This window comes from Thunnus albacares, chromosome 5 (assembly GCF_914725855.1).
Source record: "Thunnus albacares chromosome 5, fThuAlb1.1, whole genome shotgun sequence".
Lineage (NCBI taxonomy): Eukaryota > Metazoa > Chordata > Actinopteri > Scombriformes > Scombridae > Thunnus > Thunnus albacares.
Genome location: NC_058110.1, coordinates 15,091,349 through 15,106,927, shown reverse-complemented (window position 1 = coordinate 15,106,927; position 15,579 = coordinate 15,091,349). Strand labels below are relative to the sequence as shown.

The 15,579-nt window shown below is 38.1% G+C and overlaps 3 protein-coding genes across 4 annotated transcripts in view; 1 reads left to right on the top strand and 2 right to left on the bottom strand.

Annotated features, from left to right (window-relative positions):
* pex14 (peroxisomal biogenesis factor 14) overlaps positions 1 to 162 on the bottom strand; it is a 46,388-nt gene extending 46,226 nt beyond the window's left edge. For both annotated transcript variants that reach the window (XM_044352134.1, XM_044352133.1), the window contains exon 1: positions 56 to 162. In XM_044352134.1, coding sequence (XP_044208069.1) covers positions 56 to 91 — 36 coding nt within the window. In that variant the 5' untranslated portion in view covers positions 92 to 162. The remainder of the gene's footprint in view (positions 1 to 55) is intronic.
* Positions 163 to 1,548: 1,386 nt separating this feature from the next.
* On the top strand, positions 1,549 to 8,950 carry dffa (DNA fragmentation factor, alpha polypeptide). The gene is made up of 6 exons (XM_044352697.1): positions 1,549 to 1,769; positions 3,371 to 3,529; positions 3,637 to 3,791; positions 4,168 to 4,372; positions 5,332 to 5,459; positions 6,541 to 8,950. Exons 1-6 carry the CDS (start codon positions 1,676 to 1,678, stop codon positions 6,760 to 6,762), a joined length of 963 nt encoding a protein of 320 aa, XP_044208632.1. The 5' UTR covers positions 1,549 to 1,675; the 3' UTR covers positions 6,763 to 8,950.
* masp2 (MBL associated serine protease 2) lies at positions 7,689 to 15,105 on the bottom strand. The gene is made up of 5 exons (XM_044352699.1): positions 14,232 to 15,105; positions 13,962 to 14,139; positions 12,568 to 12,702; positions 11,131 to 11,327; positions 7,689 to 10,908 (listed from the first exon to the last, which is right to left on the bottom strand). Exons 1-5 carry the CDS (start codon positions 14,397 to 14,399, stop codon positions 10,735 to 10,737), a joined length of 852 nt encoding a protein of 283 aa, XP_044208634.1. The 5' UTR covers positions 14,400 to 15,105; the 3' UTR covers positions 7,689 to 10,734.
* Positions 15,106 to 15,579: the final 474 nt, after the last annotated feature.

The following is a 15,579-nucleotide window of genomic DNA, read 5'->3' as shown; positions in this document are numbered from 1 at the left end:
GCACTGTCATGTCTGGACACAAAGACGTAATTGTCATAGTTTCGTAAATGTAGACCTGTGTTGGTGGATCAGGCTGGTCGGTGGATGCCATCTTCCTATCCCTCGTTTGCTTTGGAGGCTGCTCGAGTGAATCACGCTCGATTGCTTTTTCTGAAGAATAAACAACATATACGTTCAGTGAACAAACATTGCAGAGTTCATTGTGTCTGGAGCTGCTTGTGTTTGCAAGCACAGTGTCAGCGGAATATAATAATTAAAACAATAATAAACTTAATAAATGTAAAACATACTTAAAGGCAGGTTCACAATTTTTCAAGCCTGTCTTAAAATAACAGTCAGGAGCCCAAATGAACACTGGAACATGTTTTTCTTGCCATAATCATTCTTCCTGTTCATACTGACCATTAGAAGATCCCTTCACAATGCACCAATAAGTGATAGTGATGGGGGCCAAAATGCACAAGCTTTCTTCTGTGCAAAAATGTATTCAAGAGTTTATCTGAAGCTAATATGAAGCTTCACCTGTCCAAATGAGTCAAATCAAGAACAAATATTGTTCAACGTTACAGTCTTTTTAGTGTCAAAGTCCCTCTTTTTGTTACTATACGTCCACCACAGCACCACAAGGAAACACTCGAAAAGTAAATCAAAGAGGAAATCTGATGCTAAAAATACTGTACATGTGTCAGATATCCACTTGATATGACTAGCTGAGACTGCTTAAGCCTCATATAAGCTTCAGATAAACTTTTAAATGCATTTTGTATAAAATGACTGTGTGGACACACTGTGGACTTTGTTCCCCACCACTTACATTGAAAGTGCATCTGAGGGGGATCTTTCGGCCAGTATGAACAGGAGAAATGATTACAGCAAGGAAAACCTCTGCTCCTGAGACAATCCTGTCAACCAAGACTTGTATATGACTGCTATGTCTCTCTATAAACTGTAACAACTTATTAATGTGACATTCATTTTCATGCACGCAACCAAGTGACACAGTAAAAGAGGTGACAGAGGTGACTGGTGGAATGTAAACATATTTTGCTTTAAGTATATTTATTTTTTATTTATGTATGTGTACTTAAATACTTATAATAATAATAATAATAATAATAATAATAATAATAATTATTATTATTATTATTATTATTATTATTATTATTATCATTGTATACTGTTACCATAGCTTTGATGTTGTTTCAATCTGTTTCAATTTCTTGAGGAATGCATAATCAATGGTCCTACAAAAAATTGTACGATAATGTCTATGTAAAGTTTAAAAATGAATAAATAAAGAGTTTATTTTAAATCCACACCTAGCGGTCATTTGTGGCATTACATGTTTAGTTCTTCCGCATTGGCTTCATTGATAACACTAACGGTTGGCACACGAAAAGAGTTCTTTAATAGTAGTTTTTTTTCAACTAGCTTTAACTAGAGTTAGAGTGTGAAAATTAGATAAATACTCTAAAATGTATAATCATTTTCCCTGTCTCCCGTCTTCTAAAATAAATTCCTCTTTTAAAATAGAAAACAACATATCCCAGAGTCCTTAGCGCCATCACGGCGGTTCCGTATTCGAAACTGCTAAAGGCGAAAGAGTGAGCAGGAGCTGTAGTCGGTCAATAGTGTTTAGGAAAATAAGAATTAGAAAAAGAAATTTCCTGACATAATGACAGATAGGAAACCGTGTAAGGTGTGTAATTTCACACGGCAAAAGTCGTATGGGTTGGTGGTTCCTTCCCTCGATGAGCTGAAGACAAAAGGTGAGACGTTATCGACTTGTAAACGTGTCTGCAAAGCTTGATAAAGAATGTAACGAACAAGCTTAAGATAAAACTGAAATTGGAATGAATTCTAATCTAACTTGAATTTTTGATATTTAAGTCTGTATTAAACGGTCATCATGGGTATTTGTATGTGCTTTTTACGAAAAACAATGGTGCCGCATAGTGCTTTGTGAAAGTGAAACACATTGATGATAAGATGTATGAGATGATTTGATGTCTTCAGCACCGATCTGATCCACCACCAGCATTGCAGTAGTGGTGATTTTGTCGCTCTGTTTAACCTTACAGTAACTAACAGTTATAGTGATCTTGATCGAGCTGTGCGAAGCAACATTTTCATCATGTCCAAACTTGCAGGAGCTAAACATGAAAACTCAGTCAAGACCTCCCTCCTGTCCTGCTCATTCCTTGAGTGCTAGTCACCAGGCGTTGCCCAAATCATTGAACTCTTCAAGTGGAGTGTTTTAGATAGGCTAAGTGGTTCTCAAACTTTTTCACCTCATTTGTCCCAGGGTCCCCCATCTGATAAGATTTTTGCTTTTAGATGTTTTATCACAGAAAGTGTATGAAACCCATGACCAAAATAGTTCAACATTCTGTCATTGTGTTACTTATGGATGAAAAATTAATTATTCCCCTTTTTGCTCGGGACCCTCGCAATGACCCCTGGGGGTCCCTGGACCCCACTTTAGATATAACAGCGGGGCTCTACAAAAACTCTGTGTCATCATATTTTTGAAGCCATCTACATCACAGAAATATAGATGTGTTTTAAATTCATGTAATTGCAGATGATACAATGAATGTTTTCAATTTGAGAACTCACCTTTTTTTTTTTTTTTACTTTATTATAAAGCTACAAAGTGTTGTTACATGTGTTAGACATTGAAGAATAATGTAACCTTCCTATTTTTGTGGTGTCAGAGAGTATATACACAACATAAATAGTAAATAAAATTCAAAGGTATCGTAGGCAGCCCAGTTTTGCTCTGTTGAAGCTGGTGGTGATTATAACAACCACAGTGCTTGTGTAATTAAACCATAATTGTGCTGTGGGGTTTCATTTGCATTCAGCAGTTATAGTTACACTTCACGGTTTTGCTTCACACCTGAATTCAAAAATCACACTTAAGTTTCAGATACCTACAAGAGGCAGACCTTATTCATATTAAAACCAACCAGACACAATACTGAACTATTTACAATTGGCATAAAATACATATAATTGTAAAAGGCAAGCCAGGGTTTAGGGTGGCAAAGGGAATAAGCAGCACAACCACTCAACAGCAGTGTAGTGTTTGACAAATAGGAACAGCTGTCATGAAAGAGGAGTTGACAGCTAAAATAGATTGACTTGTTTGAAGTACAGAAGTCAAAAGTATTTGCCTGAATCAGCTGACAATCAGGTGGTGTGTGAGCTATGACTTCCTAAAATATTTACAGTAGTTTATATGCCATATTGGGACTGGTTGTCCTCATGGTTTTGCTATGAAGTATGTTCTCTGTGGCACTCATAATAAAGGATACTTATGTAAGTAAGATCTGTAAAGTCTGTCATTTCTCTATTCTTCTGACAGGGTGTGAGTTTCTTGGGTTCACCCCCAGTGACCCGGTCAAAGTGGTCTTAGAGGATGATGGGACGATAGTGGAGGATGAGGCCTACTTTTTGTGTTTGCCCATAAACACAAAGTTCATGCTGCTGCATGAAAAAGAGACATGGTCTCCAGGTCGCAGGAGTAAGTAGGTTTACTTGTGTCTGAGTTTTGTCTACAGTCTGATTCTTATCATTTAAGCAGTGAAATGCGCAGCCCTGTGGTTTATACTCATCTACTTCTCATTGTAGTTGATGGTGGTACTGCCTGGATGGCCAGGGAGTCTATGCTGCTGGAGACTGATGCTGTGGACAGCTCCAGTGCTGTAGCACCATGGTGGGATCTGGCTCAGCAGCTGAAGCTGGACCTGGCCAGCATCATCCTCATGTCTGAAGCAGACTTACAGGTGCCAATGTTATTCCTCTATTTCACCTGCAGTCATGCCTATCCCAGCATGTACTGGTACTATTTAAACAATTAGCAAATAGTCCTATTTGTAAACCATTTTCTTCATGTCACCATGATGACCTGTGCCAACTTCCTTCAGTGTGTCTGAGTTAACTGTCATCCATAAGGTGTAACAGTGAACACAGGCAAACTTCTTTAAAAGACCAAAATATATTTACCATTTCCTTGCTGTACTTTTAACTTCACTGTGCATTAATTCCTTATTTTGTTCCATTGTTTGTTGTTGCTTTGACTTTGAGGCACTATACAGCCATAGTGTTCTCAAAGTTGTATATCGTTGCTTTAAGTATAATTTGTGTCACCTGCTGTTCCAGACCTTAGTGGATGCCCCATGCCCTGAGCTAGCTTCTGCTCTGGGCTTCCAAGAGAAGAAAGCTGAGGACCTCCAGGAGACATTGCAGAGGGTTTTGGACCGTAGGGAGGAGCAGAGGCAGTCCAAGGAGTTGCTCCAGCTCTACCTCAAAGCTGTAGAGAAAGAGGACGGGCAGCAGACAGAGCCAAGCCAGCCCAGCCTGGAAGGTACGGCCATATTATTATGTGGTGGTTTTCATTTTTACAATTTGGACTTAGTTATCCAAAATAAAGATTTGGCAAATTTGTAAGAGGTTTCATAGTTTATCCTGTGGCTTTCTGACACAATAGAAACAATGTGATAAGTGGAGACTCCTTGGTCCTTTTAATTTTTTGTGTTTTAGATCAAAGAATCTCTACAGAGAATCCCACAGCAGTACTTGTTCTTAAGAAAAACAGTAATTTAGACTATTTTGATTTAGAGAGTAATATCTGACAGTGTCTTTTACAGTGCTCAAGTATCTTTCTTCTATCCTAAAAAAAATAGAATGAATAGCTGTGATCAATAAGCATGAGCACAACATCCGGCAAAATAATCAATACTGTATTATCCTATGATTGTGTAGCCCTGCAGGGAGGTAATGACCCAAAAACCAGTTGTTCTTCAGACATGGGTCAGAGACAGTGTCTTTGCTTATAAAACTTTAATTGGCTATCAGAATTTTTGAGGAAAAAATAAATCTGAAAATTATCATTGATAAATATCTATATATTTATTTATTGAAGAGCAAAGGGCAGAATGTGAATTCAATAGATCAATATTTAAATACATCAGCGTTGACTTCCTAGTAGTTTGTCGTGTACTCACAACAACCAAATACAGGAGGAGTTCTCCTTGACACAGTAACTTTTTTTTAAAAAGTACATTTGGTGAAAAACAACTGTAGCTATAATATCTTAATATGTTATTTTACTGAGACACTTCAGTGCTAAGATGTATTGATAAATCAGTAATCTTTCTCCTCTGTGGTGCTCTATAGTATTTACTGTAGATGAAGGCAGAGCTGTGCTTGTGCCTTTTGGTCACTAGGTGGAACCCTTGTTGCTGCTGAATAATCCCACCTCTTGCAGCGTTTTACTGTCATACAACAAATGGTCCTGACAGAGAACCTGTTTCAATGTGATAGGGGCTGGAGACGTGGACATGCCGGACGGGATGGAGGTGGACTCGGTGTCTGGATTCATGTCCAGGACACTGATGGTCCTGAAAGGCAAAACAAGCCCAGAGACCAGACTATCAACTGGAGATCTGCAGGTAGTCCACTCACACCACTGATTCAGTCTGCCTCGAGACTTCTGCAGATAAAAAATACTCCAAACTTTACTTTAAAATTATACAACTGCTGTATATAATTGCAAATGCCTCAGACGTCACAGTCTTAGAACTTTCTAAAAGGTTTAAAGGGAAGATTTAGAGTGACCTGAGCAACCAAGGTGCATTTACATGTCACAACGATGTGGGGCCAGTCTTCAACTGTCTTGTGCGTCATCATATTCTCATCACATTCATATTCTGGAGCAAGGCTTTTGTTGTAACATATTAAGTCTTTAATAAGCAATTATCTAAAAATGCAAGTCCTGTCACAACACATCCAGAATTAAATAGTGATATCATATTATTATTATTATTATTATATAATTCAAAGGACATTTATTTTAGCTAAAATTCAGGTGCAAAATTTTGTCTACTCGTATACATACACAAAGCAACCAAAATATTAGAAGCACCTTTGAATATAATGAAGTCCAATACACCAACACCACTAACTACAGCCTCAAAAATGACCATAGAGTGACTACATGATTTATTATAGGGCTGTCAGAAAGGATTGCATTAGTCTGTGCAGGTCTGTATATAAAAATATCCTGTTTTTTAACACAAGAGATATTTATTGTCATTTCATGATGTAAATAGGGCTGCAACTCATGATTATTTTCACTATCGATGAATTTGTCGATTATTTTCTCAATTAATCAATTCGTTGTTTGGTCTATAAAATGTCAGAAAATAGTGAAAAATGTCAATCACTGTTTCCCAAAGCATAAGTTAACGTCCTCAAATGTCTTCTTTTTGTCTTGAACAACGCTCCACTACCCAAGATATTCAGTTTACTGTCATAGAATACTAAAGAAACCAGAAAATGCCATTGAAGATGCCATTTACAGGTGCTGCAGGGGCAGCGTCTGATATCAGGGGAATAGAATTGAAATTACACCCACAATCAGGGTCTGTCTGGAAAGATGAGACTGGCCAGATTGGACTTGCAGAATAAAATTGTTTTCACTGCTTTGCAATACATATTCATGTTTGTCTTCTCCCTCCCATGTGTGTTTAGATGGTAGTGACCAGAGGGGTGGAAGCTATGGAGCCGGTGCTTGGCTGGGACAGAGAGAGGACGTCGGCACTTCTGCAAGCCTGCGAAGCCGAGCTGACCAGACGTCTTCAGCAGGTTCAGGCCATGCAGTCCATCAGGAGCAGCACGCAGCCAGACAGCAGCCAGCAGTCCAACGAGAAGAGCGCAGAGGAGAGAGAGGAAGCCCAAGGCCCGAGCAACTAGGCTGAGGCTTCACCCGAGCAGAGACTGATAAGAATTCACACTGCCTGCCTCAGGGTCAGTAGAATGGGATTAATCCCGTGTTACCGATAATATCCATGATTATGGAATCCATGAATGCTGATGATGTTGACGTTTGCGTCATCTTTGCATCAACTTGCAAACCACTTGAATGCTTTTGCCTCAAGAGGAGGCACAGTGATTTGCACAAGTCATGTTTATCAAAGACATTTTGCAGTAACCACTGGAATCAACTCTCTACTGGCTCCTTATTTTGATGAGAGCCATGCTGTGAAAATAACCCCAGATAAACATAAGGTTTTCTATATATTGTTGCTCTTGAATCAGCTTCTCAGTATTGTTGTCGTACTGTCTGCTGCCCCTAAAACACTGCCAATTAAAACAGACATTATGCACTGAGTTTTATTTCAGGATTTTAGTCTAAATATAGGTAAAAATATACTTTAGCTAAGAACTTTGTGGATTACTTTGTATCTGCTGACAATAATTACCATATTGTGCACTATATTTACTGTCCACCATTTTATTTGAGTGTCCTAGTCCCGCGTGTTTACATTTATCCACTAATGCCCACTAAAAATTCCACAACTGGAACAAAAAAAGTAGTATCTATGGTATGTATGCTACTTTTTCCTGACAATCCCACATTGCTGTTCCGCATTGGCTTCACTTTTCAGGCCCAGAACTACCAGCTTGATTGCTGGTAAGTGATTAGTAAGTGTCTGAAATATCATTTTGCTGTTCATTATTGAGTCATTTATTGTATGTCTATGATGTAGGGAGAGAATAAGGGAGTGATTTTGGACACAGCCCGTTGGTATAGGGGGTCTTAAGGGAAGTTAGATGTAGCACTGTGTTATTTTATGTCATCTTGTCATCTCCTGCAAAAAGAAATAAGTGTTATGTTCACACTACTGTTTCCATAGTTTTTACCTTTTTTTTTTTTTTTACCTAGTTTTAAAGTCCATGAGCATACTGTCAATGTCAAGAAATGTCTTAGGAGGGATGAAAACTCAAAATATTTTCTAAAAAGAGGTTCTCCTATAGCTGTTGAAGATATATCAGTTTGGTGGTTGATCAGTAATTATGAATATACTATTGACTTACGCCACAGTCTACAATTGTGGCGTAAGTCAATAATCTACACAATTTTGTGTACCTCAGTGTGAAATGTCATCATTACCTGATCTGTGACCATTAAGGGAATCTCTACATGGAAGAGTGAGTGGTAGAAATACCTTTTTGAACCGTGATGAACTCTCCGCTCATGGCACAAAGCCAAAGAAACTTGAACAGCACTACTTTTGAGTTACATGGGATGCAGACGGAAACCACAGGCAGGATACTGAGAGTAACGTTATTTCTGAGATATATGCAAATGCTGACATCGATATATCTATGTAAAGGCTAGCCTTGTACAAGTAAATGAATATATTTGAGTGGAGTAGATGGGCTAATTCATCATTCTAATAATAAAGAGTCTGACAAGATTAGATGTATATCACTTCAAGCCTCACTGAACACGTCTGGCCGACATTTACGGTAAAAATGACAAAGCTTCATCTTTGAGTTACATGGAACCAATACTTATGTATTAGAGATAATTTAAGACTATGTATTATATACTATTATTGAAGTTATGTATCAGTCTGGTGGATGTGTGATGTAATGCGGGGTGTACAATGGGTGCAAGTCTGTGTGACTCATAGGTCATGTACAAGATAGCCTTTGTCATGTCTATCATCATCTGTCTCAGGAATACAGGAACACATGAATACAAATGATGGTGGATTTGAATTTGCAGAAGGATCATCTTTTTTGTGTTGTGGTGAGATTGAGATGTCACTATGGGCTTGTACTTGAGTATTAGATACATGGGAGAGTGGAGCAATCATAAGGATCTGTTGATTACTCAGTATTGTGCGTATATATGAAAAAGGTTTGTGTCTCAGCTTGAAACTTGGTTTCATCAAAAGTAACTTGTCACCCTGCTGTTTCATACTGAACCCTTTAAGAATTGCTACAGTGTGAGATCCCCAACAAATTCACATGTATTTAATTTAAACATGTGCAGCAAATGTTTCAAAGGGAAGTTTTATATGACTGTACAGTATGTGATTTATACATTTTGTACACATGTTGAATGGTGTCATGAGGGGTATTTTCAAATAAACTTGCCTCTCAAACTTTTAAAAGTGCTCGTTGTCCCACATTTTTATGATTAAATATTAAATGAATGTAGCCTTATGCACAATCTCATTGACAGATATGTCAATATAATATGTATTCTCGAGACTCTCCTTCCTCTGAAGACTTAATCAAAAGCTGAGCATTAAGATAGAACAAAGAGTTCAAGGCTCGAGGAAACTAGGATCTCTGAAAATAAGATTCAAGATACCATAAAATAGTGATTAATAAAAAAAAAAAAAATAGTGTGTCAATAGTATCAACGATAACAATACTAAGTAGAATTTTTGACAGGGTGAACCTCCTTCATAGTTCTTCCTTTACATACAGTAAGTTCATGCAGGGTTATCGACAAAATAGTGATGAGGCATATTAGCTATAAGCCTACTGGCAGCATGCTGCTGCTAGATATTTTCCAACAGTTAGTTAATGGGTTTCATGGTGTGCGTAATTCCTGTGGAATTGGCTCCAACTAGGCTGAACAGTTAGAAGTGAGTGAGATATAGGAGCAGTCGATGGTGCTCTCATGTGTCACAGTGTTTTGGTGGATTAGATTATGAGTTAACAGTGTACAGGTAAAAACTGCAGGTTTGCTCTGTGAGCACCCAGTTGCCTTGAGGACTGTCTGGGCATTTCATGCTAGAAACAAACCTTATTCTATGTGCTCAGATGATTTTCAGAGAACACATGACTACCTAAGACCTTATGATTCTGTTGGGTTGCAAATGCCAAGGTGATGTATGGGTCAGTGCATACCTTGCCTTGCTAAGCTGTGGTGAACTTCAAACTATAAAGTATGTAGCAGCATCACAGTTCAGTCCAAGTTACTATACTTTTTTTAAAGTAATAAGTTCACAGAAAAGTGGCATTGGCTTGATTCCAAGGCACCAGGAAAAAAAACGAAAACTGGAGCCGAAGAAACAGTAAAAATAAATCAACACAAGTGCGTTTCTTTCTTACACCCACATATTCATGCATGCTCTTTTGCCCCACTTGTGTTGGTGAGTAAATGCAAAAGTGTGAAATGAGAGGCAATTTCATGGGGCTGTAGAACCCTTTAATGACAATTTTGATAGAGGAGTGGAGCTGGGATTGCTGAGAACAAGCTGCATTATGTATGAAGGTTAAACGACTAGCATTCACCGCCTCTTAGACCAGACTGACTGACTTCCAGACTACTTTATGGAATTAATTTATTATTTCTGCCTGAGCATAAATATACATCTCTGTCTTTGGTTAGAATAGAGCAGAATAACGGTTTGTATTCAGATATCTTACTTTGAGATTTTCTTTTTAATCAAAATGCTTGTCTGATCACATTTAGACCAAACATTTATTTTAATAAACACATTGTGTAAAAAATAGTCTAAATTAATCAAAGTGTCTTTATTCCAAAGTCTTACTTTATTCCTGCAAGTAATAAAATAATAAAAACATATTACAAAAATGGTTAAAAGGGATTGTACTGGTGAGATTTTAGAACCCAGAAGGATTTGTAGTGGCATCTCACCAAGCAAAGAAATACAAAGATGTCAACATTAGGTTCAATCCCTGATATTGCTTGAAAATATCTTTATAGTACCAGTTTCACAAAATCATACCAAGATATCATCAAGATAATGCTTCTGCTTGCATCAAGATCAAACACAACATCCAAGCTTCATCACAAAAATTAAGGTTGAGTTAACAGTCAAACAGTGACTTTAGTTGCCACACTATCAAAGTTATAGTTTTTAGATAGCATATACAGGCCATCAAGCCATCAGTCTAAGTTACAGTGAGGGATGTAGCCTTAGTGCTGGTATACTTAATCTTCCATCCCTTGTTTTTACCACTGGGGTCGGATTTGAATGCAACATTCACCTGGTAACCTCCTGTGTCAATGCGGCCTGGTGGCTTGGATCCACAGAAGGGTCCATACTCTTGTCCAGCTGTTGAAATCTTATGAAGGGGGGGAAACCAGAAAAAAAAATGGGGATGTTGATTCATTAAATACCTGACTTAGTGATGCTCAGCCAAACATAAATATGCAGGAGTCCTACAGTATATCACCCAAGAAGGACAAATCAGTGACAGACTGCCTACACAAGCATGAGCAGGAATACATTGCTTATTCATCATCTTGTGTGTGTTAAGTTGTCGCCCTGAAGTCACAGGACTAACCTTCAACGTATCGTATGGACAGGGGGCATCCGGATGTCCCTCTACGTCAAAGGGTGCCAGAAAGCTCAGGATTATTCTGTAGCCCTCTGGCAGACGGATGGTGTGGTCACACTGACTCATGGGTGGGTAGGGGTTCGGGTAGCCTGGGCTGGTCAGAACCCCTGACAGCGTGGTCAACACCTGGTTGATGCATGGCACTGTAGGGAAGACACACACTCATTTACTGTAAATCCCACTTTAACACAGTCCATGTCCAGTCTTCAGAGTTCATTTGAAAACTAGTGGATATGATCTACCTGCAGCTGCTTTATGAAATATAAATGACAAAGTATGAAGAAGTATGAAAATGTTTTGTGATTAGAAGAAAAAAAAATTCATGTCAATTGAGACATTTCCTGGCATCATAAATGATGGGATTCATTTAGGTTGCATTATTGCCCCGGCAAGTGTGCAGATGTTGTTACAGACACAAACAAATGAGTATTGCAAAGAGCCTGAGTTGCTGTAATTCATATAATTAGTACAATCTGTAGGCAGATAATCATTTTTGCTTATTCGTTGCATGATTTGTTTTGTCACCCTTTTTTACTCTGGCAAAGAATAATAATTTAAGTCACATCAACTGGTAATTGTGATTAATTACCTAGTGTCAGTACACTATTAGTGCTGCACACAGGTATCAATTTTTAATGCCATTTTGAAGTTGCTTTTCCCTTAGGAATCGACAGTAATTAACCTTGCCTTACACCAGCTGGCAGAGATCAACTACTTTATGCATCAGTATGCCTTTTCAGTCTGAAATTAGTTAGCACAGGCCAGATATGATAGAATGAAATCCAGTCTAGTACACAATCAACTGTGTGTGAAATGTCAGAGAACTGTTTGTTAAGGATTTGTTCTGCAGTACTGTGAAATATCAAGAATACTTCAAATGACAGATGGCGTTCTCTTCCAATAATTAGGTGTAATAATAAGTTAACAACACAGCAATCTGATCTCATTTTCATCCACCATTTTCGCAAAGTCTAAAATTAGCAGCATTTTGTATTTTAATTGTTCTTATAACCACGTTGATACCACATCAACAGATTGTGCCAACTGAAAGATTTGGCCATTATTTGGTTATATAATCAACAAATGCTGTGGAATTTAAAATGTGTTGTAGCCAAATGCCTCAAACAGAGATCACTGACACTAATGGAAGTTGCTTGCTTGTGTGCCTGACTTTGTTGCCATCAATATCGGCTGTGTCTGGTAGTGGGGAGCTGAGCTGTATTTAGTTTTAGAAACACCATATACCAGATTTACAGAGATCAATATACAGTCAAATGCAGTGTGCCAAGCTCTTGACAATGCACCACACTATATAGCTTCTGCCTGACTTTGATTGAACTCAGATGAACATGCCTCTTGAGCTTTTGTCTGCATATCTCTTACCTGTGCAGGATCTTTTGTTGTCATGGAGAAGGTATCCTTGTCTGCATGTGCAGTAATATCCACCAATGTAATTGTGACAAAAATGATCACACGCTCTCTCCCCGTCTACCATGATGGACAGACACTCATCGATGTCTGTTGGAGACAGAGAGGTTAGAGAGTGAAACACAATAAATATGTATCATAGTTTAAAGTGGAAAGTGGAATTGTCTTTTAATGATTGTCTTGTAAATCCTAAATGTGTCTGGACTCAGTCAGATAATGTATGGTGACTTGCTTGGTATGTATTTTTCAGGAGTGTATAGATGTATGTCACCATGGCTTTTACAAGTTAAGCAGACATTAAATGAAAGTGCTTTGTCTTACAAAAAATCTCAATGGGTTCAATCTGTTAACTATTGAGGCTGAAAGAATAGGAAATGTATTAATTGCAAACAAAAATTGCAGACAGGCTTTTTTAACTTCACAGTCATCAACAGCAGAATCCCAAACGTAACTGGATAAACAAGATAAACAAGACTAAAAGTCTCCAGCCATGCAAGCAGCTAGAGCTAACATGACAAGATGCTGCTGTTTAGCTAATATTTACCAGATTCAGCATCTTAGTTTACTGCTAGTATCCTAATATTTGCTCATTAGTGTTGAATACAAAATACAGCTGCGTTACATAAAGAGTCATAAACTGAAGAATTGAGCAATTTGAAAACCTGACCTCATGAAGGTGCTAGATGCAACATCAAACAATCAACCAAAGTCAAATGAATTTATCGTCTAGGAACCTTGAATATCTTTAGCAAAGTTTATGGTAATCCATCCAATAGTTGTCAAGATATTTTATGTCAACCTTTTGGTGGCATGGTAGAAAAGTCAGAGGATCACCAAAGTCATTAGGATACATCATCTGGCAATGTCTGTACAAAATTGTCAGGCTATTTCTCTGAATAGGTGAGAAGACTTGCTGGCAGAGATTGAGGAAAAGTAGGGTTCATCCTCTGCCGACCATGAATGCCTGTGCCAAATTTCATGACAATATGGTAGACCATACTGACAGGAAGTATCTGCCAAACTCCAATTTAAATTGGCCATTCACAGTTAATAAGCCAAAAGTTATATATAAGTTATATATAAATTAGATGCCCTCTCAAAAAGTACTTTACCTTTATTCTAGTAACTTATGGTGCCCTTAATTTGTCATTATTATATTGTATATGTTGTTTGTAGTCTTGAGGTTTTGTCTGACTTAATATTTTAAACATTACTGTATGTACCTATGATTATATGATCTTGCTATTATTTCTCCAGAAACTCCATTACACTTTGCTCTGTTCAATTACAGCCACCAAAAACATACAGGTATCTGCCCTCTGGCAACAAATGTCACTACTCTACATCACCTTCTGAGGTGTAAAATGCTTGGAAGCCAGTGAATCGTCCCTCGTTAGAATAGTCACTCCTAAAGACCACTGACATGAGGTTCCCGGCTGACAGGATGATGGTGTTCCTGGGGGTGCTTTCAGAGTTCTTCTCTTCCTCACCACAGAACCGCAAGGTCTCATTCCCCTCTGCCAAAACCTGCTTTGACAAGGTCAGAAGCCTTTTGGTGAGCAAGCTACAGAGTCCAGTGCAATGCAGATAATGGGACTTGGAGTTTCTCTAGCATATACCTGAATGTAGTCATATTCACATTGATTGGAGGGTTCCACGTTGAAGTGGGTGAAGTAGAGTTTGACCCTGTGGCCCTCTGGGACAGTGATGTTCCACACTATGAGCTGGTTATCCGGGTATGTCTGGGGGAAGTTGGGGGAGGTGAAGTTGCCATATAACCCTGTCATTTCCACACTCAGCGAGACATGTATGAGGGAAAATAGGACAAACACACAGCCCCCACTGGGCAAAATTAGGTGTGATGGCAGTGGTTCCAAGAATAATTTTGCACAAGTAAATGCTAACCGACACTCACCTGGTCATGTTGGCTTCACAGTCCTCGGATATTTTGCGTGTTTTTGGAATGGTTCAATCTCAGCGACCTGAGGGTAAATGAACCTGGCTGGTAAACAAAGTGAGATGGACACATGATCATTCCCCACCTCCCTCAGTCACAGAAATCTATCAAACTGAAGAATGTAAGAATAGCGTATATTCATCCATATCATGTTAAACTCTTTTTCTTATTTATCAACTCCTTTATCCATTTTTACAATTGGGAAATATTTGTTTAGATGATTATGACACATACTACAATTTCCTTAAATGTCAGTGCATTCAATGAAACTGTGGAAGAAAGACTAACACTCAAATCATTAAAAATAATTTAAAAATCCCAAAACCCTTTTCTAGATTTTTTGTTACTTTTGATTACTTAAATGTATTGATCATTTTAAAATGTAAAAAAAACATTGTAAATGTAAGAAACATAAATTGCAATGTATTTATAAAAATGGAAACCAACTATCACCTGTATCACACCTCAGTGCCCTGTGAAGCTTTCTCACATCTGCTCAGACAGTGATGCTGATCAGACCTGACTCATGCCTTTAATTATTTCAGACCCCACTCTCATGATTGTCGAGTAGTGAGGCTGTTAAATAAAAGCATCAGAAAAATAAATACACTAACCCATTACATTTACCAGCCGAGTCCTTTTTGTTTCCAACTAATTACTGTATTAGAAACAAAAACAGTCAGTGGTACATCAATAACAGTTTCCTCGTGAATGAAACCAGATTGCATCATGTTTTTATTTTTTGTTTTTTTAAACGTCTGACTCTGCTCTGTGCCAAATGCTTTAAGGTCAGACTTTATTGTAAAGGCTTTTATAATGAGGGAATCGCAGAGTGTTCAGCTGTCTGTTTTGATGGAATACGGATATTGGTGTTATTCAGAAGTGATGGGGCCTTTCAACCAGAAACAGTTGTACAATAAGTAAGCTTATAATAACCAACCCCCATTTTCGCTAATGCTAAAGCACTAATGGCTAGTATTTGAAGTGAATTACAATAATTATCCACATGA